The following is a 21,519-nucleotide window of genomic DNA, read 5'->3' as shown; positions in this document are numbered from 1 at the left end:
CACACTCCCTCCCTTAAGCTTTACGAGGTTATTCCTATGTATTTTTTTGCGAACTTTTCATTTCTGGCCTTTAAAAAGGCCTCCGATGAATTTTTCGGGGCCTCGCGGTCCATTGTTGCCATTTTTGGCTCGTATTTAGGGTTTTTTTTTCCAATTTTACTCTCAATTCTACTGTAAAACCTAATGTGAACTGAAAAGTGTGCGAGTTGAGGGAAAGAACGTAAAAAAGAATAAACGTTCATTTATAACTTTTTCCTCCGTTGCCAAATTTTCGAGAAAAATCGTACCAAAGAGCCAAATATTGGAAAAATTGGATAAATCGCCACGCCATTGTTTAAGAAAGTGGGGCTTGAAGAAGAAACTGTAATATTGCCGTACGTAACAGATCTTACCCATCTATACCACATATAAAAAAGCATAGTTGTATCTGGATTCCGAAGATGTGAAAATTGTCCATGATGTCACCTTTTGCAACCTTTTCTTATTTGTAAGACGGATCTTTTGAATGTTTTTCGACCTTTAGTCATCCTCCGTAGGAATGTATCGTTTGTATTTTTGCTTTGCTTTTCTTTTGTATAAATTGCTTGTAATGAATATTAAGGGGCCTCACGATCCATTGTTGCCATTTCTGCCAATTTTAGGAGTTTTTTTTCAATTTTAGACGTGTCAGACTTAATCCAAAACCGTGTACAACGTGCACTCACATTTTATGAAAGAACGTAAGAAAGTTCATCATTCCAACGTTCTTTGTAACTTTTCCTTACGTTGCCAAATTTCGTTCAAGGTTTTAGCAAATGAATAATGACTTTCATGCAGAATTTTTGGACACTCTGATCTTGGGTAAGCGGCCTGTAGCATTAAGTCATGATTATAATTATAATATAAAGTCAAGGTCATAATTCACTTCCAAGAGACTTCTACGTCATAATAAATCCAATTTGTGTCACTTCAGGACGATTTTTCTTGAAAATTTGGCAACGTAAGAACAAGTCACCGAGAACGTTAATCGTGTACTTTTTTACGTTATTTTCAAAAATGAAAAGTGCAGCAAAAATACAAACGATACATTCCTACAGAGGATGACTAAAGGTTGAAAAACATTCAAAAGATTCATCTTACATATAAGAAAAGGCCGCACAAGACGTCATCCCGGACAATTTTCACATCTTCGGAATCCAGATGCAACTGTTCTTTTTTAATATGTTGGAACCAAAGAGACTTGTAAAAGCAGCCCGAAACGGAAACGACGATCGAAAACATAGGTAAATGCGGAAACAAGGCTAAAATACAAAATACAGAGGCAGCTGGACGTTTCTGTCATCCCTGCAGTCTCATTTCAATACCAATCCCACCATGTAACGCCGTTTGTTGGTTTTTATTTTAATTTATTTTTTATTTTTAATTCTATTTTAGCAGTTCATAATGGTGCCGTAAGGTACCAAAACGTCCTACCTTTGTATTTTAATATGTTGCATAGATGGGTAAGATCTGTTACGTACGGCAATATTACAGTTTCTTCTTCAAGCCCCACTTTCTTAAACAATGGCGTGGCGATTTATCCAATTTTTCCAATATTTGGCTCTTTGGTACGATTTTTCTCGAAAATTTGGCAACGGAGGAAAAAGTTATAAATGAACGTTTATTCTTTTTTACGTTCTTTCCCTCAACTCGCACACTTTTCAGTTCACATTAGGTTTTACAGTAGAATTGAGAGTAAAATTGGAAAAAAAAACCCTAAATACGAGCCAAAAATGGCAACAATGGACCGCGAGGCCCCGAAAAATTCATCGGAGGCCTTTTTAAAGGCCAGAAATGAAAAGTTCGCAAAAAAATACATAGCGACTCCGACTCCGAGCGGCGAGCGGCGCCCGGATTCCAGTCGGCGCGCGCGGAGCGTAAACTCAGATTGCTCATATCTCCGTTACTAATCGTTTCCCTGGGAGCTATAATATATCAAAAGAAATGGAAAAGTACGAATAATACAATGAACAGTTTTTTTTTTCGACTCGAGAATCCGGCATTTGACGATGTACTAGGGTTGAAAAAAAATTGACCCTTAAGAAAGTGTGAAAAATGGCAACATTGCAATCTTAAATTACCTAAACGATCAAATTGAGTACATATTTCAAAAGAACGCAATTTTTTGAGAATTTTAACGCAAACCGCACCTCAATATCTCTTTTCGTTCAAAAGATATGCAACTCGACGGTTTTCAACTTGGCAACGCTGCTACGCGGAGAGAAATTCGTTTCAGACCTTGAAATTTTGGGAAAAGGCGTATCCCATAGTGAGGAATAACATACTGAAATTTGGTCAACATCCATGAGGGGGGAAATTTTGTCGATTTTGCATACACCCCTTTACGGAGCTGTCATCTGAGTGACGAGTTCATGTCGAGTGGAAAGGCAAAATCGAAATCCTGAATTTCGGTGCAACGAGACTGAAGCAATTTTTTTGCATGAAAGCGTAAGTCCACTGTAGCATTTCAAAATTCCATGGTAGTATGGCTGGTTAACTAAGGGAATTTTCGGGGGAAACATGGAGGATTTCCTTTCTACCTACGACCAACGAAAGTTCCAGGGACGTTTTTTCATCGGTCCATCTGTACAAAATGGTCTGTGAAAATATGTAAAAGCCTCGGTGGCTTTAAAATTTTATTCAATCAATGAACAGTCCAGTTTTTTCATTGGAAATATGTTCTACTTTCAGTTGTTCAGTCAAACTACACACCGTAAAAAAAAGTGGAGTTAATTTAACATTCTGGATGTAAAAAAAAAGTGTGCGACAACTTACAAAGTGCTAAAAAAAGTACAAGTGCTGCCATAGCAGTTACTTTAGCAATGCCAAGATGTAAAATTAAGTGCTGTGGCGGGTAATTCAGCAAATTTAAGTTCTCTCACACTTTTTTTACATCCAGAATGTTAAATCGACTTCACTTTTTTTCGGTGCAGAACTGGCCAACCACTCTCCTGCCCTGGTGGCCAATACATTCAAACAAGAGTTTTAAATTTAAACACTTTCATTTTCGCACCTTGCACTCTACGGTTGTCACTGCTGTCAGACAACCGAGAGAATTTTTTCATAGATTGACGGGCGCCGAACGCTGCAGAGAATAATTTCATTTTCTCCGTTGATTCGGCAACGTTAGAAGCGCCGACTTTCAAAACTTGAATCGGAGCTAATGGACAATAGCTCGTGCCAGTATTTTGCATGGCTAGGTGTTTAGCGATGATTAACTGCACTCCTTTCTAAGTACAAACGCCGTATGAGTATTCGAATGTTGCCAGATTTCCCCTGATAAAAAATGTACATATATATTTGAGTACAATTACGCTTGTTTTTCCTTGACATTTTCCATTAAGATCATACTGCAAAAAAAATTCCAAAAATTGGGAGGAGGAAATATCCGCAACTTTTGCAGTGTATTCGTTTTTTATTCAAGGAAATATGGCAACGTCTGAAGGTTCATACGGTGTTATTCCTGAGCACGGCAGTGTAGTGTAGATCCGTTGCTTTTAAGGATGTTTTCAGTTGTTCAAGACGTTGCTCTCCCCCCCCCTCCTCATACACCCACGAAGAAAACACTTTCAATTTGAAATGTCCCCAAGCACGCAACTTTCTGAAGAAAGCGAGGTTACAAAGTGTCATTTCCGTAGATACTCACAGGAGGAACGAAAAGGCCCACATTGAGCATCAAAGCTTCACGGCACAGTAAATTGAATTACCAAACCAGGAGGATTACGTAGCATGGTGTCGACGATTACGGTGTCAACAAACAGTTTTTCTAAGTTTTTCTAATCTAATCTAACCAACCATACGTGACCCAGACCTCTCCCGTGCACTTAAATTTTTAATTTTACTCATAAGGAAGATATTTTTTTGTTTCTTGACACCGTGATCGTTGACACCATGATCAGGGCCCATTTTTGCGTTTTACTGCCTGAGCACGACGTCAACAATTGTTGACTCCATGATCAGATTTTAGGTTTGTTGACACCATGATCGTTGACACCATGCAACGTTACCACCAGGAGAGGACCAAACTTTGGTTGAATCTTAAATAAAAAACACGATGTTTAGTGACCCATTGTAGAGTCAATTTTGGAACCATGGACGTAGTTGCGTTCCCAGAAATATCGATTTGAGTCTTCGGCACCGTTCGAAAGGCAAGCCAGTAACGACGAGTCCTTATCAGTCGAAAAAATTACTTTGACAAGCAATTTGGACATAAATTTTACGCCGTCGGAGTGCGCGGCACGTTCCGGATATCGTAGCTCCTTTGATAAAAGGGCGTATCTATATTACCGCATGAGCCGCGGAAAGTATAGGGCTGTACGGAGAATAGGGTTCACGTGAAAATCGAGATACACCCTTAGGACGGAGGCGCGACGATACGCGAGTGAAACGACCGACTTGGGCACCCTTTATCAATGCAGGCCCGGCAGTCCAACTTCCTGCAGGAGTGGTTATTTTTCCCCGTTTTTTTTTTTCTTTTTTCGGTCGCCGGAAATTACCGCGGTAAAGCTACACGAAATTGAAACGATAAGCTCTCAGTAAAAACGAAAAAGGGGGGAAAGAGGCGAGAAAACCTGTACACTTATGTCTGCCAGCGGAGCAGATTGCCGTCGTGGGTTTTCTGAAGTAGAATGCGCCACCGCACAGGGCGAGTATGCAACCACGCACGGATAGTATGATTTTTATGGAGTTAGTCGATAAGGGCTAATCTCTATTGTTTTGTTGAAAAAAAGGTCCGTAGGGAATAGTTTAGTATTAGGTCAGACATGGAGTGTAAAAATTGACAAATTAATCACAAATCAAGAAATTGTAGGAAAATTAAAGTTTCAGACGCTGTCTTTCTTCCGATAGCATACAGGGCCGGATTTAGGGAGTGGCCGCATGAACCGCGACCCATGGCGGCAAGTTCAGGGGGCGGCAAAGGTTGTAATTTTTTCAAATGTAGGTATCAAGAAAAAAACTTGAATCATAAAAAAAATTACAAACGAGGAAAGGCGAAAAAATCTATCATATCCTAAGAGTTAAAGTATAGTAATTTCTAATCTGTTCGTCTATCAGTGATACAAGAGCCAGCGACAGCGTCTCTCATTATTAGTCTAGTTGAGAGAGAAACCAAACACGCAATTTGGCGCTGCGCAGAGAGCAATGATGACGAGGACTTGAGATGAAAAGGAGAAGCCCTTGGCGTGCCGCGGCGCGCCGGTCAGCATGAAACACATATTCGCACCTACAAGACCCTATGAATACTTCACGCATTGCGTCAAACGTAGTGCGGTCAGTAGCGGTTGGCGCCGTAAGACTCATAGTGCCTACAAGACTGCATGAATACTTCACGCATTGCGTTAAAAACAGTCCGGTCAGCAGCGGTCGGCGTGAAACGCATAGTGCCTACAAAACTGTAGGGATACGTCACGCATTGTGCCAAACACAGTGCGGTTGGCGCGGTCCGCGGTGGCGGAAATTAAAATATTTAGACCACATTCATGTTCAGTCTTTCATAATTTTTTCGTTCTTTTCTCATAAATGAAAGGCCTTGTCCACACAGAGATAGGTTAACGGAACTTAATTTTCGCGCTAAATTCCGTGAACTTTTGCTAGTGTCGACAGGGCTTTCACTAAAAATGTGCCCGATACGAGTAAACGCGTTTTATGCACCCCTCATCCCCGGCACGTTTACTTGATGGTTTGCAATTTTGCATCGATGTTTCAAAACGAATGAGAAGGAGCGGCAAAATACAGGCGGCAAGTAGGTAAATCCGGTCCTAATAGCATACACATTTTTTTTTTTTTTTTTTTTTTTTTTGAAAATCTTGTATTTTTTTCTTTTGATTTTTACAGGGTTTTCTTCACAGAAGAATATTTCGTCCCCTTCCGGCCAAAGTATCGCAAGCTCCATGTGACGTTTCAAAATTTCCGCCGCCATTTTATTTATTTTTATTTTTTTTTTTTTACAGAGAAGTTGTCCAAAAATTCCACTGAATTTTCCTTGTGTTGCCGATAAAATTCAGTGAAATTTTCAAACCGATTCACTTAACAATTTCTTTTTGAAAAAATAAAATGGTGGCGGAAATATTTAAACGTCGCATGGCGCGTGTGATACCTACTTTGTGATTACTTTGATACAAAGGTGACGATTTTACCTGGGGCGCCTAAAAATTTTAAGGAGAAATAATCATCACTAATCTCGATATTTTTTCCATCGAGGTTAATTCTGCACCTTTCTACAGCTCATGCGGAATTTTTTCTCACCGCGGTGGAATTGACTTAAGGAGCTTGAGTCATCGATGTTCGGCGTATTTTTCCCCGTTAAACTTCGCAACAACGCTCAGGTATTCTTTCGGTTGGTGCCCGAATCCTTACCTGGCCCCCCGAGCGTATTTTTGGCAAGGGTTTCGGCGAACTTACCTATGCCATGCGCTGGCTCCGTGAAAACCAGTTACGACGCCGAACATGATCATGACTCGCAGAAATTGCAACGTGAAGTTCGCAGCCAACATCCGAAGGAGAGGCTATTTTCCTCTCAGCTGTAGCACCGCCTGGAAAACGTTTTCTCAAAAGAGGGGCTCGGACGGAGGACAAGGCACACGATGACACGAGTGCAGTTTTTGCTATTTCGAGTGATACATGTTTGAAGTTTCGGAATTACATGAATCCTCATGGCGGAGAGAAAGTTCAAACTGACTTTTTAATGCTTCAAAATTGGAATTCGGGAGCGAATTTTTCACAGAATTCGCCTTCAGACAAGTTTTACTTAAAATTATTGGTAACTTAATTTCTTCAAAAAACTGCACTTATGCGCCTTGTCCTCCCAGCCCCTCAATTGGTCTACATTTTACAAATAGGAATTACAATATCAGGCTGCGCCAAAACTTGTAGCTCGTAAAACGATACGTCGAACCACTATCAAATACGATTCATACAGGGTTATTCAAAAGTCACGCACCGCTGGTCATAACTTTAGTTCTAATTAAGATATCGACTTGCGGTTTAAGGGGTTTAAGACTTTTTCCTCATATCGAAGGGGAAAATTCTTTAGGTGCTTCCCAGTTTTTGACTCCCTCAGGGGGAGGGGGGAGGGACAGCTCAAAAATTTCAAATGGCCACCCCCCTCATGGCCAGTGGTGCGTGACTTTTGAAAAAAACCCTGTAGCTAAGCCGAAATTCGCTGTAGGTCCTCTGGATGGAGATCCAGTTGTTTGAACCTAGAGTACCTGTATAGCGAGAGTATGGATAGATGTGAAACTCCAAAAATCCATCAGGCCTACACCGATGCTTCTGCGAATAAAGTTAGGGCCCAGAAATGCGGCCAACCTATGAATTTCAATTATCCAGAACGATTTACGAATACTATTGTTACGAACCGTCGTTTATAAAATACGTATTTGACTCAGTTTTCGCATAAAATTGCTCATTTTTGCGGAAGAACGCTCATTTCTGTACATTCTTGGCCATCTTGGTTAGAATTGGACTATGCAGACTCTGCAGACTGGCAGTGAAATTTTGTGCGTTAGAAGTTGGTTAGAAGGGTGGCTGCACTTTTGGGCCCTAAGACCTCCATGAAGCGATCTGTCCATACTCCCGGTATACAGTAGAGTACCTGTATAGCGAGAGTATGGACAGATCGCTTCATGGAGGTCTTAGGGCCCAAAAGTGCAGCCACCCTTCTAACCAACTTCTAACGCACAAAATTTCACTGCCAGTCTGCAGGTTCCAATTCTAACCAAGATGGCCAAGAATGTACAGAAATGAGCGTTCTTCCGCAAAATTGAGTAAATTTATGCAAAAACTGAGTCAAACACGTGCTTAATAAACGACGGTTCGTAACAATAGTATTAGTAAACCGTTCTGGATAATTGAAATTCATAGGTTGGCTGCATTTCTGGGCCCTAACTTTATTCGCGGAGGCATCGGTGAAGGCCTGGTGGATTTTCGGAGTTTCACATCTGTCCATACTCTCGCTATACAGGTACTCTAGTATACAGGTACTCTATTTGAACCGAGGGGTCCTGTTGTGCGGGAGGGATAGGGGGGGGGGGGGGTAAATATTTCGTCTGCGGGGCGGCCATGCAGAGCCACGACGCATGTCCCGGCCCGGGAGAGGCACGCTAAATATTCGAGAGACCGGCCTTTTTTGCGCGGGCCGTGGTTTTCAGGCGCGCCGAGTGCAAGGAGGCGCAGCGCAGCGCGGAGGGCGAGGAGTCTGCAAAAAACCGCGGCGCTGCAGTGGGACCGGTTTGGCCGTCGAATCCAGCCCGGCCCGGTCATTGATACCGAGGCGAGTCTGGCTGGAGGACCCACGACGACAGTGCTGCCATCTGCCGCGCCGATCCCGCCCCAAACGGGCCCCGCCGAACAGTGGAGCTAGTCGATAGTAAGCATCGGACATGAATGACATAATGTCAATACATCAGTGCTCTCATTTCCCGGAATTGGTACCGAATTTCGGATTTTTTGAGATTTTCCTGAACTTTTCCCGGAACTTTTGAAATACCCGAAATGTTCCGGATATTTTGCATTTTTACGAGCTTTTTTCCTTGGGGGGGGGGGGATAGGATTTTCTTAGAGAGAAGAGGACATTCCCTGGAGGAAGGAGAATATTTCCCCAAGGAGCCCCCCAACCCCCTTCCCCCAATCTAAAAGTTGAGGAGTAGTTCCTCCAAGAAACCTCTCGCTGAGCAGGAGGCAGGAGCACCCCTGACTCTTCGTATCAATGAAAATGTAAACCAGTGCTCCCATTCTATGCTCGTCAAAAGTTCCGGGATTCGGGACATTTTTGTTCCAATTTCTTCCAATCAGTGACGGTCAACAGTTCCGGATCTTTTGCATTTTTATGAACTTTCTAGGAACTCTTGAAAAAATATAAAAAGAATTGGAGGTACTGACAAAGTACTGAAGTTTTCTGCTAAGGAGGTACTGAAATCCTTGGAAATATAAGTATGCTTTAAAAGTACTGATTTTTGGCCAGCCTGTTTTAGTAGTCACCCTGGTGGTCGCAAATCCCACACTGGAAAAAAAAACACATTGGATCTAGAGTCCAGACTCTTGAAAACATTGACAAGAAAAAATACTCTTAATTCAATCAGATTTAAGCTTAAATCAAAAGGAAATCCGCTCAAATTAAGAGTCTTGGTTCTTGATTTAAGCAAAAATCCGATTGAATCAAGAGTATTTTTTCTTGTCGATGTTTTTAAGAGTCTGGACTCTAGATCCAATGTGTTTTTTAAGCGTGCCTATAGGGCTCGCTTTTTGAAATCACTCGGATGTACTGTAGTACAGCACACCGATCGACCAATGCTTTTCAAGGGGCGGTCCGAATTTTTTTTCCGTCGGATCCGTTCTTTCGTTTTTGAACCGTTATAGTGTCAAGCCCTGAAGGTCATTCATCGAGAAACCGAATTATTCTGTTACTGGAAACCCTTGAGAACATTTTCCGGTCAAAACCGTATTATTTCATTTGACAGATCCTTCAAAAACCCTTTTTTACGCTAGAGCGATTTGAATCTAGAATATTTTTTCCCGCCGCACTTTAATGGGTGCTTCGTACCCATTGACTATACAACATGAGCCCTATGCATTACTCCATGATAGAATGCCATATCAAAACAGCTGATATTATTAGCTCTTGGTTCAGCGATTCATTCAAGCTCATGTCTCCGAAATTTCAGTTGCTCGGCACGCTTTTCCAACATATTCATGTTGGATGTTTCTCCTTGTTTTTTTTTCCAGTGCATGTTCGAGCTCCACGAATGGCGTGATCGGCTCCACTGTGCGGCGCCGCTTTTTTCGGCGACTGGCAACCGCTCAAGGTTACAGTCCAATGCACTCGGATCCGGCCCGAATTCGCGGGAGTTAATATTATACAACTTATCCAAGGTTATGGTTCGACTGTCTCCCTAACTAGCTTCGTTTTTTTTCCAGCTTTTCGCTCTCCTCCGTCGTGCTGTTCCCTGACCCGGCGCAACTTGCCCCCCCTTCTCGCCCCCCCCCCCCCCCCGTCGCGGCTGCATTTTTGTTTCGGCCGGTTTCGGTTTGGTTCGCCCGCTCGCGTGTATATTTTAATGAGTTATTTTGTTGGTCGCCGGGTTCGGTTCGGCGATGCCGTCTTGACCGTGGTCATGATCGCGACGGCGACCACGTCACAGCCCACGCGTGTCCGAGCGGTCGTCGTCGCTTTCGAGCACTTTCTTCCTTCCTGGGGTCGTGCCCAGTGCTCCCATGTCCCCGGAAATAGAACCGAATTTCGGAAATTTTGAGATTTTCCTGAATTTTTCCCGGAGCTTTGGCATTCTCCGGAACTTTTGAGATTTTCCTGAATTTTTCCCGGTACTTTTGAGATTCCCGAGAGGTTCCCGATCCTTTGCGTTTTCCGGAATTTTCTCCGACTTTTGAGATTTTCTTTTATTTTTCCCGGAATTTTGAAAATTCTCAAAACGTTCCGGATCTTTTGCATTTTCCGAAATTTTCTCGGAACTTTCGAGATTTTCCTGAATTTTTCCCGGAGCTTTTGCATTCTCCGGAACTTTTGACACTTTCCTGAATTTTTCCCGGTACTTTTGAGACTCCCGAGAGGTTCCCGATCCTTTGCGTTTTCCGAAATTTTCTCGGAACTTTTGAAATTTTCCTGAATTTTTCCCGAGATTTTCCGGATCTTTTGGATTTCCCGGAACTTGTGAAAACATCACCCAGCTTTAAGGTTAAAATACTTTGAAATTGTTGCATTCAACAGGTTTTTCTATTTAAAGGCATCCTCTCACGGGCCACGGCGACAGAGACTTACCGTTGAAGAAAGTGTTTTTGCACCTTCCAGAATTTCTGCGGGGGGGGCCAGATTATACTATTTCCAATTCTGGGTGGGCAGGCCCCCCCCCTGGGCCCCCCTTCCTACGCCTCTGGGAACTGAAGGCTTATTGTGGGGGACAGCAGACTAGTTAAACTTGAAATCATTTTAATCTCAATTTTTTCAAAAACTCCACTCATGCACCAGGCAGGCTTTTCTAACTCCGGCGCGGCAGTCCCGGCAGTGCGGTCATTCGATGAGCGTTTGATGAGTCTCCCGCGGTTGGTTTTCCGCGAGGTTGGCAACTCCGCGACGTCGGGGGGCCAGAATCAAGTCCTCGGCCGGGCACGGCGTTCCCTTCCTTTTTAGGCGTTTGTTTAGTTTGGGGGCCGGGCCGGGGCCTCCGGGGGCCCCAGGCCCGGGCCGCTCCGCTGCATCTCCCTCTGACGCGCTCTGCTGCGCCGTTTTGGCTCCGGCTCCCCTGTCTCCGGCCATCGGGTACTCAACTTCAGCAACGTTGCCGGTTCTGATATCGAACGCCAGATTCCCCCATTTTGATTGGAGGGCATGGATTCGATCGACGTGAATAGATCAAAAAATGAAAACGTGAATCGATCGACAAATTATTAAAAAACCGGTGTCGATTCGATTGACATGAATCGATCGAAAAATGAAAACGTGAATCGATCGAAAAATGAAAACGTGAATCAATCGATGTTCAACCAGTTGGAACGTTATGCGGCATCGTCGAAATGAGCCGCCGTCACCGACGGCCAGCGCATATCTCTCCCCGCGCTGAACCGACTGAAATCCCGCGGTACCGCGTCGCGCCGGTAGATGCCGCGGGTATCGCCTTGATTATCCTGTTTTCTCCCGCTCCCGTTTTTCCCGGAGAAATCTTAAGAAGAATTTAATTTTATGTTCTCACCCTGATTAGGGTATGTAACTTTTGCCTTTGCTTTGCCCAGCTTTTTTATCATTTGTTTTCTAGTTGGTTTTTTCTGCTTTATTTTCACGTCTCTCATTAATTGGATTGGCATGGCTCTAACTAGGGTCCCCTCTGGGTCCATGTCCAATTCGTAAGTATTCGATCTCTTGCCATAACTACTGGCTTCCAGTAGTCACTCACCTCTCGGCTCAAGCTCTCTCTCTCCTGCTGGATCCCAGCAGCTAAGTAAGTATTTTCTGATTGTAAGTTTTTCCTGCTGGTTCCCAGCAGTGTATTATTTTCTCTTAAGTAGGTTTTTTTTTTTATATTATTTTCGGTTTTCCTACTGGATTCCCAGTAGAGACTTTTCCCTCTGGTTTCCAGAGGTGTCGCGTTTTAGTTAGGTTTTCTTTGCTCTCATTAAAAGTTCACTTTAAAATTCGTATAATTTCGTTTAGTTTCTTATTAAGGCTCTTCCAGCCATTCGTCAGTTAATTTTCTTGGCCTTCCGCCTCTCATGTGAAACTTCTTTTTCAATCAACTCATTCATCTCTTAGTATTTTTGTTCGATCTCGATCTCGCCTCAAAAAGTTAGGGAACCCAGACTCGTTCTGAAGCCGGCTCCGCGCAGCCTGGTATCCTTTAACACAAAACCTCATACAGTCCACACCTCTCAGTTATTTTTTTTTCGATTTTCATTTATTTTATTATTATTAATGGTTTGTCCTGCCCGACAAAATTTGGTCCCTCGGGCCGGATCTCTCTTTTAGTTGTTTTGTAATTTTCTATGAATCAGTAAAAAATGGAAAATGACCTCTCTTCCTCTCTTGATCTCTCTGTACGATCAATTATGTCGCTCCTCGACTTGTCCTAGTCTCGATCTACGATAAGTCTCTCTAAGCTCTGTCCGACGCCTGCGCTGTTGTCGCGACTACCCCCCTCTCTCTCCTCGGCGCTCCCCGTCTCATCGGCTCACGACGTCCGTCTCCGGCTCTCTCTAGCAGCGGACTTCGATAAGCGCCTTCAACTGTAAGTCACGCAATTTATGCTTCACGGCATACCTCCGCTCTACGCTCTCTATTATTGCTACTTAAGTTGTCGTATCCTCGCCTCAGTTCAAAATGAAATATGCTGTTTACTCTCGCCAAAGCGCCTTACTCATTAAGCGGCTGGCGTTCATAAAAGAAACCGCTAAAAAACTCAGTCATCCCTTGAGTTCGCTCCTCATCCATCAAATCAAGGCATATAAGGAGGAGGTGCATTCGAAGTATAACTCATACCTGGATTTATATAAAAAGCTTATGTACCAGGATGACCTCCCCGAAGATTATAATGAAGATGAGTTCGACACTCTTGACGTAAAAGTGAACGAAGAATATGCTGCTGTCACGGCATTGCTCCTTACCTTGCTCCCGGACGAAACCCCCCCCTCTACTCCTAGTGCGAATAACACTACGGGTACATTTTTGAACAAGTCCTCCGTCCGATTACCAAAATTAACGTTACCTAAGTTTGATGGTGACATAGAATCGTGGATCACGTTTCAAAATCTTTTTGAGTCTACTATTCATAAACAGGATTCTCTAGACAACATTGAAAAGTTTCAATATCTTTTGGGATGCCTTTCCAGCGAACCCCTCATTCTTATCAAGCATTTGCCCCTCACGTCAGCAAATTACACAATCGCCTGGGATACTCTCACTAAACGATATAGCAACAAAAGACGGATTGTAACTTTTCATATCGGCAAGATCATCGATTCAGCTCCTGTCTCTATGAGTTCCGGCTCCTCTCTCCGAACTTTCGTGTCCTTTTTGTCTAGCCACATGGACGCTTTGGCTGCGCTTGGTCAAACTCAGAATGATGACAATTCTGTATTGACTACAGTTATCCTACGGAAGTTCGAACCCGAGCTCAGACAACGATTCGAGGAAGAAAGAAAAGACGCTTCAGTTTTTCCCACTGTCTCCGAAATTGTGGAATTTTTGGAGGATTTGGCGCGACAATTGGAGGACTCTATGTTGGGTCTCGGCAAAGAAACTCGCCAGTCTTCCAAGCCACCCAATAACTCTCCTCAACGCCCACCTAAAGCTGCTCTGCACGCCTCTAAATCTCCAAATTTCAAGTGCTCTCTGTGCAAGACCAACAATCACAGCATCTATAAATGCTACAAATTCTCGGATCTCTCGGCAGAAAAGCGCAGGGAATTTATTAAGAGTGCTGGCAATTGTTTCAATTGTCTTGGTACCTCTCATTCAGTCGCACAGTGTGGCTCAAAGGTTACTTGTCATACTTGTAAGGACAGACATCACACCTTACTCCATCGCCCCTCTTCGAATGACAAACAGGGTGACTCCACACTGACCACAAATGACTCAGGGCCCCCCAAATCTGCGCATACATGTGCTTCCCAGCATAATACTACACAGATTGTGCTGTTAGGCACGGCTCTTGTCCTATGCAGAGACTCAAGCGGGGAACTTCAAACAGTACGCGTGATGATCGATAACGGATCACAAATCAGTGCTATAACAGAAAAATGCGCTAGGCGGCTTGGACTCAAAATTCAACCTTTTCAGCAGCGCTTATCGGGCCTCTCGAGTTCCTCCGTACCCAACCCCATCGGCCGCTCTGACTGCACACTCATCTCACGCACTCAGCCATCATCACAAATTAAAGCTTCAGCTCTCGTACTGAAATCAATTGCAGAACCCCAGCCTCCCCTCAATGTAGCTGCTTCTGTAATAGCTCAAGTCAACTCTCTGCAACTCGCTGACCCTGACTTCCACAAGACTTCCGAAATCGATTTTCTCCTCGGAGCTGATTTGTATGGTGACGTCATGCTGGGTGAAAAGCTCCAAAATCAATCAAATCCTCATTGTTACTCATCAATTTTTGGATGGGTCCTCATCGGAAATGCTCCTGCATCTGACTCTCGATATTGTCATCTCAATTTTTTCTCATTTTTGACTACTCTCCGACCTCTTGAAAATGCTCTCTGCAAATTTTGGGAAATTGAAAGCATCTCTCAGAAAAGGGCTCCTGACCCTGCGGAAACAGCTTGTGAAAATTTATTCGCTCAGCAGCACTCTCGTACTCCGCAAGGCCGTTATGTTGTGCCCCTCCCCTTTTCTGGTGACCCAAAAAATCTCGGCTCCAATCGAGCTCAAGCTTTCAAACAATATTTATCACTGGAAAGAAGGCTCAAAAAGGACCCTCCTCTTTATGAAGCCTATCAAAATTTTTTCTCGAGTATTTGAGTCTTGATCATATGAAGCTCGCAGATAAGCCCTCCAAATACATCATACCACATCATCCAGTCATCAAAGAGTCCTCTAGCACCACTAAGGTCCGCGCCGTATTTAATGGTTCGGCTCGTGATGAAAATCAGCGCTCTCTCAATGATTTTCTAATGAAAGGACCTAAACTGCAACGGGATATTCCGGATATTATCTTCAACTTCCGCCTGCAACCGATAGCTCTCTGCTGTGATATCAAGATGATGTATCGGCAAGTTCTAGTTCGAGACGAAGATTGCCAGTATCAACACATATTCTGGCGCCCTCATCCTGAGTCTGAAATTCAGGAATATGAGTTACTGACTGTAACTTACGGTCTCACCCCATCAGCCTTCCTCGCTCAGCGCTCGGTGAGACAACTATCTACTGATGAAAAGCCAGATTTTCCTCTAGCATCAAAATCACTGCATGATTATACTTATGTAGATGACATCACAACCGGATCTTCTGATGTCCCTTGCACTATCCAACTCAAGGACGAATTAATCGGCATCGCAGATAAGGGAGGTTTTACCCTCCATAAAATGGCCAGTAACTCCCCGGAAGTCATGGCAGACATACACCCGGATAGGCGCGCCACTTTTGTTAGTATAAGGGATTTCGAAGATGGTTTCCTCTCGGTTTTAGGCTCAGGTTGGATTCCAGAAATAGATTCGTTCATTTATAGGATATCTACGTATTCCTCAGACACACCTGTCACCAAGCGATCAGTTCTATCCTATATTGCTCGTGCCTTCGACCCTTGCGGATGGTTGGCCCCGGTCATCTTTTGGATGAAACACTTCATGCAGCTGTTGTGGCGACGAACTCTCGACTGGGATCAACTCGTAGGGCCTGATCTGCATAAGCTCTGGATGCAGTTTACTAGTGAAATGCACCAACTGGAGAACTTCAAAGTCCCTCGCCTCCTCATCTCTCCTCACTCAAAGGACTTTCGTTTAGTAGGATTCTGCGATGCCAGTCTCCTTGGCTACGGTGCCGTGTTCTATCTGGTGTCATCTCGCTCTGATGGAAATTTCGACTCGAATTTGATATGCGCTAAAAGTAAAGTCGCTCCTTTATCGCCAACCCTCACCATCCCTCGTTTAGAACTCTCCGCAGCTTTGCTTCTCGCGCAACTTTTGCAGTCTCTTGAGGTGCATTTTGACTCGCTCAGTCTAACTGAAATTCTCCTCTTCACTGACTCAACTACTGTGCTGGGATGGCTGCAAAAATCCCCCCATCTACTGCATACTTTTGTCTCCAATAGAGTTAGTCGAATAATCGAAATTTGCCCCTCCGGAATTTGGCACCACATCTCCACGGATTTCAACCCAGCCGATTTACTCTCCCGAGGTGCGACTCCCTCTGCACTCCTCGATTCTCCCCTGTGGCTCCATGGACCCCCTTTCCTGCGTCAACGCTTCGACTCATGGCCGCTGATGCCTGCAACCTTACCGGAAGAACTGCCTGAGATAAAGCAATCATATGCGGTAACAGTTCCGCAAAATTATAATTTCTGGATCGAACTCTTCTCTAAATTTTCCTCATTATCCAAGCTCGTTGGAACCATTGGATATATAAGGCGCTTCGTAATGCTTACTCGCAAGTCGCGCTCAAACCATCCTCATCACTCCTCAAACATTCTCACTCCTGAGGAACGGGACTCTTCTCGCGACTTCTGCGTGCGAATCACTCAACGTTTTCATCTCTCCAAGGAAATCCACACAATCGAGTCTCAAGATGAATGCCCTCCCACCTTTGCCTCTTTATCTCCTTTTATTGACTCCCTGGGTCTTCTCAGGGTAGGCGGTCGCTTGAAACATGCTAATCTCCCTTTAAATGCGAAGCACCCCTTTCTGATTCCCCGAGAATCTCACTTGGCTCAGTTAATTTGTCACCACTATCATAATATTAATTTTCACTCTGAAATAACCTCCACTCAAGCAGCTATCCAACGGAACTACTGGATTATCGGTATTCGGGGACTGCTGAAGAAGGTAATCCACCAGTGCATCCGGTGTTACAAGTACAAGGCCCGATCTTTCCAACCTGTAATGGCGGATTTACCTCCCATCCGATTCTCTCAAATTAGATGCTTCTTGAACGTCGGAGTCGATTATGCAGGACCGATGCACATCAAAGAACATAATAGGAGAAACGCTCGAATTTCTAAAGCTTGGATCTGTATATTTGTTTGCCTATCCACTAAGGCTCTACACTTAGAATTGGTGACAGAATTAACGGGCGCCAAATTTATGGACGCTCTTGATCGTTTCGTGGCCCGACGAGGATTATGTCAACAAATTATGTCTGACAATGGAACTAACTTCACTAAAACGGCTCGTCATCTCCGAGAAGTTTTCCAATTCCTCGCAAAGCATCAAGATGAAATAAGCGAGCACCTTTCTCAACGAAATATTCGTTGGTCCTTCTCAACGCCTTGCGCGCCATGGACCGGGGGAATCTGGGAAGCTGCAGTAAAATCGGTGAAGCATCACTTACGCAGGTCTCTGGAGCCTCATCCTCTCACTTATGAAGAATTCTCTACAGTGCTTCACAAAATCGAGGCCATTCTCAACAGTCGCCCTTTGTGCCGTCTGTCCTCAGATCCAAATGATGGAATCGATTATCTGTCACCCGGCCATTTTATCATAGGTGCCCCCCTCACGGATGTCCCTGAGTATGATTATTCAGTTACTCCCTTGAACCGCCTCGATAGATGGGAACTCCTTAGGAACCTCCATCAAGTTTTCTGGAAGAGGTGGTCCAATGAATATTTGCATTCTCTTATGCCCCGAGAAAAATGGCGAAATCACCAATCCCCTCCTAAGCCTGGAGATCTGGTGTTTGTACTTGGTGAGTCCTCCCCACCGAGAAATTGGCCTCTTGGACGTATAGTGAAGCTTCTCCCCGGGCGAGATAAAACCCCTCGCACCGCCGAAGTCCATTTCAATGGCACGAAGCTCCTGCGCCCTCTTCGCAAACTGGTTCCACTACCAGACCCATGAACGATCTCCTCGTTCTCGCGCGAAATTTGCAAATTCTAACGAATTTCTTTTGCATTGCTCTCATTTTTACTCTTTAAGCTCGCTAAGATTTTTTTTTTTAAGTTTGAATTTTAGTATTCAGAAGTGTTTAATGAAATTAAACAATTATTTACCAAGCTATCAAACTTCCCTTTTGTTCGTTCTCCATTTTTTGTTTGTTTTTTGGAAACTGGGTGTTTCCAACGGGGCGGGTATGTTCAACCAGTTGGAACGTTATGCGGCATCGTCGAAATGAGCCGCCGTCACCGACGGCCAGCGCATATCTCTCCCCGCGCTGAACCGACTGAAATCCCGCGGTACCGCGTCGCGCCGGTAGATGCCGCGGGTATCGCCTTGATTATCCTGTTTTCTCCCGCTCCCGTTTTTCCCGGAGAAATCTTAAGAAGAATTTAATTTTATGTTCTCACCCTGATTAGGGTATGTAACTTTTGCCTTTGCTTTGCCCAGCTTTTTTATCATTTGTTTTCTAGTTGGTTTTTTCTGCTTTATTTTCACGTCTCTCATTAATTGGATTGGCATGGCTCTAACTAGGGTCCCCTCTGGGTCCATGTCCAATTCGTAAGTATTCGATCTCTTGCCATAACTACTGGCTTCCAGTAGTCACTCACCTCTCGGCTCAAGCTCTCTCTCTCCTGCTGGATCCCAGCAGCTAAATAAGTATTTTCTGATTGTAAGTTTTTCCTGCTGGTTCCCAGCAGTGTATTATTTTCTCTTAAGTAGGTTTTTTTTTTTTTTATTATTTTCGGTTTTCCTACTGGATTCCCAGTAGAGACTTTTCCCTCTGGTTTCCAGAGGTGTCGCGTTTTAGTTAGGTTTTCTTTGCTCTCATTAAAAGTTCACTTTAAAATTCGTATAATTTCGTTTAGTTTCTTATTAAGGCTCTTCCAGCCATTCGTCAGTTAATTTTCTTGGCCTTCCGCCTCTCATGTGAAACTTCTTTTTCAATCAACTCATTCATCTCTTAGTATTTTTGTTCGATCTCGATCTCGCCTCAAAAAGTTAGGGAACCCAGACTCGTTCTGAAGCCGGCTCCGCGCAGCCTGGTATCCTTTAACACAAAAACTCATACAGTCCACACCTCTCAGTTATTTTTTTTTCGATTTTCATTTATTTTATTATTATTAATGGTTTGTCCTGCCCGACAATCGACACGAATCAATCGACACCGATTCGATCGACCACCATGAATTGGTCCACAAACCTGTGAATCGATCGACAAAAGCCGTGAATCGATCGACAAAAGCCGTGAACTGATCGACAAACTCGTGAACAGACCGACAAACCCGTGAACGGATCGATAAAAGCCGTGAATGGATCGACAAACCCGTGAGTCGATCGACAAGCCCGTGAATCATTAGAATTTTTTCGATCGAATCGGTGTCGATCGATTCACGTTTTAATTTTCGATCCATTCATGTCGATCGAATCGATACCGGTTTTTTAATAATTTTTCGATCGAATCGGTGTCGATCGATTCACGTTGATCGATTCACGGTCGATTGATTCAAGCATTGCGCAATGCGCACATGGCGCCTACAAACCTAAGGGGATACTTCAAGCATTGCGCAATGCGTACATGGCGCTTACAAACCTAAGGGGATACTTCAAGCATTGCGCAATGCAGGAAGTGTCCCTTTGCTTTAGGTTTGTAGGCGCCAATGTGCGCTTCGAGCTGGCAGCACGCTGTACCGCAGCGTGTCATAAACTTGCCCACAATTAATAGGTCAGGTTGTTAAAATCTTTGCAATTAGCGACTCAAAAAACAATAGTTACGAAACTTTCGTGATCTTCCAACAAGGGCCTTCGTTCGTGCCGTGAGTCAATCGACAAACCCGTGAATCGATCGACAAACCCGTGAGTCGATCGACAAGCCCGTTAATCATTAGAATTTTTTCGATCGAATCGGTGTCGATCGATTCACGTTTTAATTTTCGATCCATTCATGTCGATCGAATCGATACCGGGTTTTTAATAATTTTTTGATCGAATCGGTACCGGGTTTTTAGTAATTTTTCGATCGATTCGGTGTCAATCGATTCATGTCGATCGAATTGGTGTCGATCGATTCACGAATTCATTTTTCGATCGATTCATGTCGATCCAATCCATACCCTCCTTTTGATTCTATGTAACAATACATCTGAAAGCCATTAACGGGTCAGTAAACCGTGAACGAATTTCGACTTCCGTAAACACGTTTCTAAAGGTAACTGATGCGTGGAACACGATGCTCACATTAAAAACGCAAAAAAAGTAACGCAGAACGAGAAATAAGCAATTCAAAGAGCGTAACTTTTCCGCAGATTTAAAACGCCCCGCGCGGTTTCGCGCCGAACAGAATGATGCCACTCGGCACCAATCAGAGACGAGCACGAGCCTCTGCGATTTCTGTCAATGCCTCTCTACTCCTCGTACATGAAAATAATATGATAGTCCAAACTATCTTCAGAATAAGATTCGATTCTCATTCATTTTGTCTGTAGTTAACACGCGTTTGCAATTTACAATGGACCACTAGATAAGGTACGAATTTCAGCATTCTGATACATGACTCGTAACTAAAATTTCACGTAGAATACGACGCGCACAACGAAAATTACCGAATTCAACTCCTTCCAAAGATATTTAACGATTCTTGATACGTGAATTCAAACCACCCGCTCATGAAAACTCAATTCTCTACGTGATTCACATCGCGCGCTGAATGTTATTATGACAGTCTCTGCTGTATAAAAATCTGGCAACCTCAATCTTGACGCTTTGGCTCAGCTATAGCAAATTGCTTACCTATAGTTTGAACAACACATGGTGGAAAATGAACATTGCTCGATTGAGAAGCTTTCTGAAACCGTTGTAGTGAGCGATTTGACTCACGTAGAGCTTTGAGTTTCTTGAGAGCGGGCAGTTCAAATTCCTCGTAACCAATGTGAAATAAAAACGATAGTATCTTCGTTAGGAGTTAGTTTCAGTAATTTTCGTTGCGCGAATCGTGTTTTACGTGAAATTCTGGTTAAGAAACATGTATCAGATTGCTTAAATTCGTACCTTGTCTAGTGGTCCATTCCACATTGAAATGGTTCTATTTTAACAAACATTAGTGGGAAATGAGAGAAGATAGCCATTTGACCGCCGTAGTGCATCATTTCCATCATTTTTTCGCTTTTCCGGCGCATTTGAAATTCCTTCAAGTCTGTGAGGCCGTCATTAAATTACGTAACGCACTTTTTTGGCAGTTTTGCCCCTCCCCCGTTGTAACGCTTTTGGGACGTAGGCTCCTATCCATTAACACGAAAAAACAAAATGGCATAAAGCTCTCCTCAACCCGACCCCCCTCACTCTGAACTACGTAATTTATAGACGGTCTATTTGGACTTTTAAAAGCGGGCTTGTCCAGAAGGAAAATCGCGTTTTTGGAGGGCAGAAAGAAAGGCTGAAAGTCCATTACACTGAAAAAAAAAATTCTCGGCGTTT

At 43.7% G+C, this 21,519-nt stretch overlaps 2 protein-coding genes across 2 annotated transcripts; both read left to right on the top strand.

Moving 5' to 3' along the window:
* Window positions 1-12,841: 12,841 nt before the first annotated feature.
* On the top strand, window positions 12,842-14,980 carry LOC140225453 (uncharacterized). Its single transcript, XM_072304419.1, has one exon. It carries the CDS (start codon window positions 12,842-12,844, stop codon window positions 14,978-14,980), a length of 2,139 nt encoding a protein of 712 aa, XP_072160520.1.
* Window positions 14,981-14,991: 11 nt separating this feature from the next.
* On the top strand, window positions 14,992-18,009 carry LOC109041970 (uncharacterized). The gene has a single exon (XM_019058497.2). The coding sequence runs from the start codon at window positions 14,992-14,994 to the stop codon at window positions 18,007-18,009; it is 3,018 nt and encodes a 1,005-aa protein (XP_018914042.2).
* The last annotated feature ends 3,510 nt before the right edge of the window (window positions 18,010-21,519 follow it).

Source organism: Bemisia tabaci, chromosome 9 (genome assembly GCF_918797505.1).
Source record: "Bemisia tabaci chromosome 9, PGI_BMITA_v3".
NCBI classification, from domain to species: domain Eukaryota; kingdom Metazoa; phylum Arthropoda; class Insecta; order Hemiptera; family Aleyrodidae; genus Bemisia; species Bemisia tabaci.
Note: the sequence above shows the minus strand (reverse complement) of the source record. Positions and strands in the feature narration are given on the sequence as shown.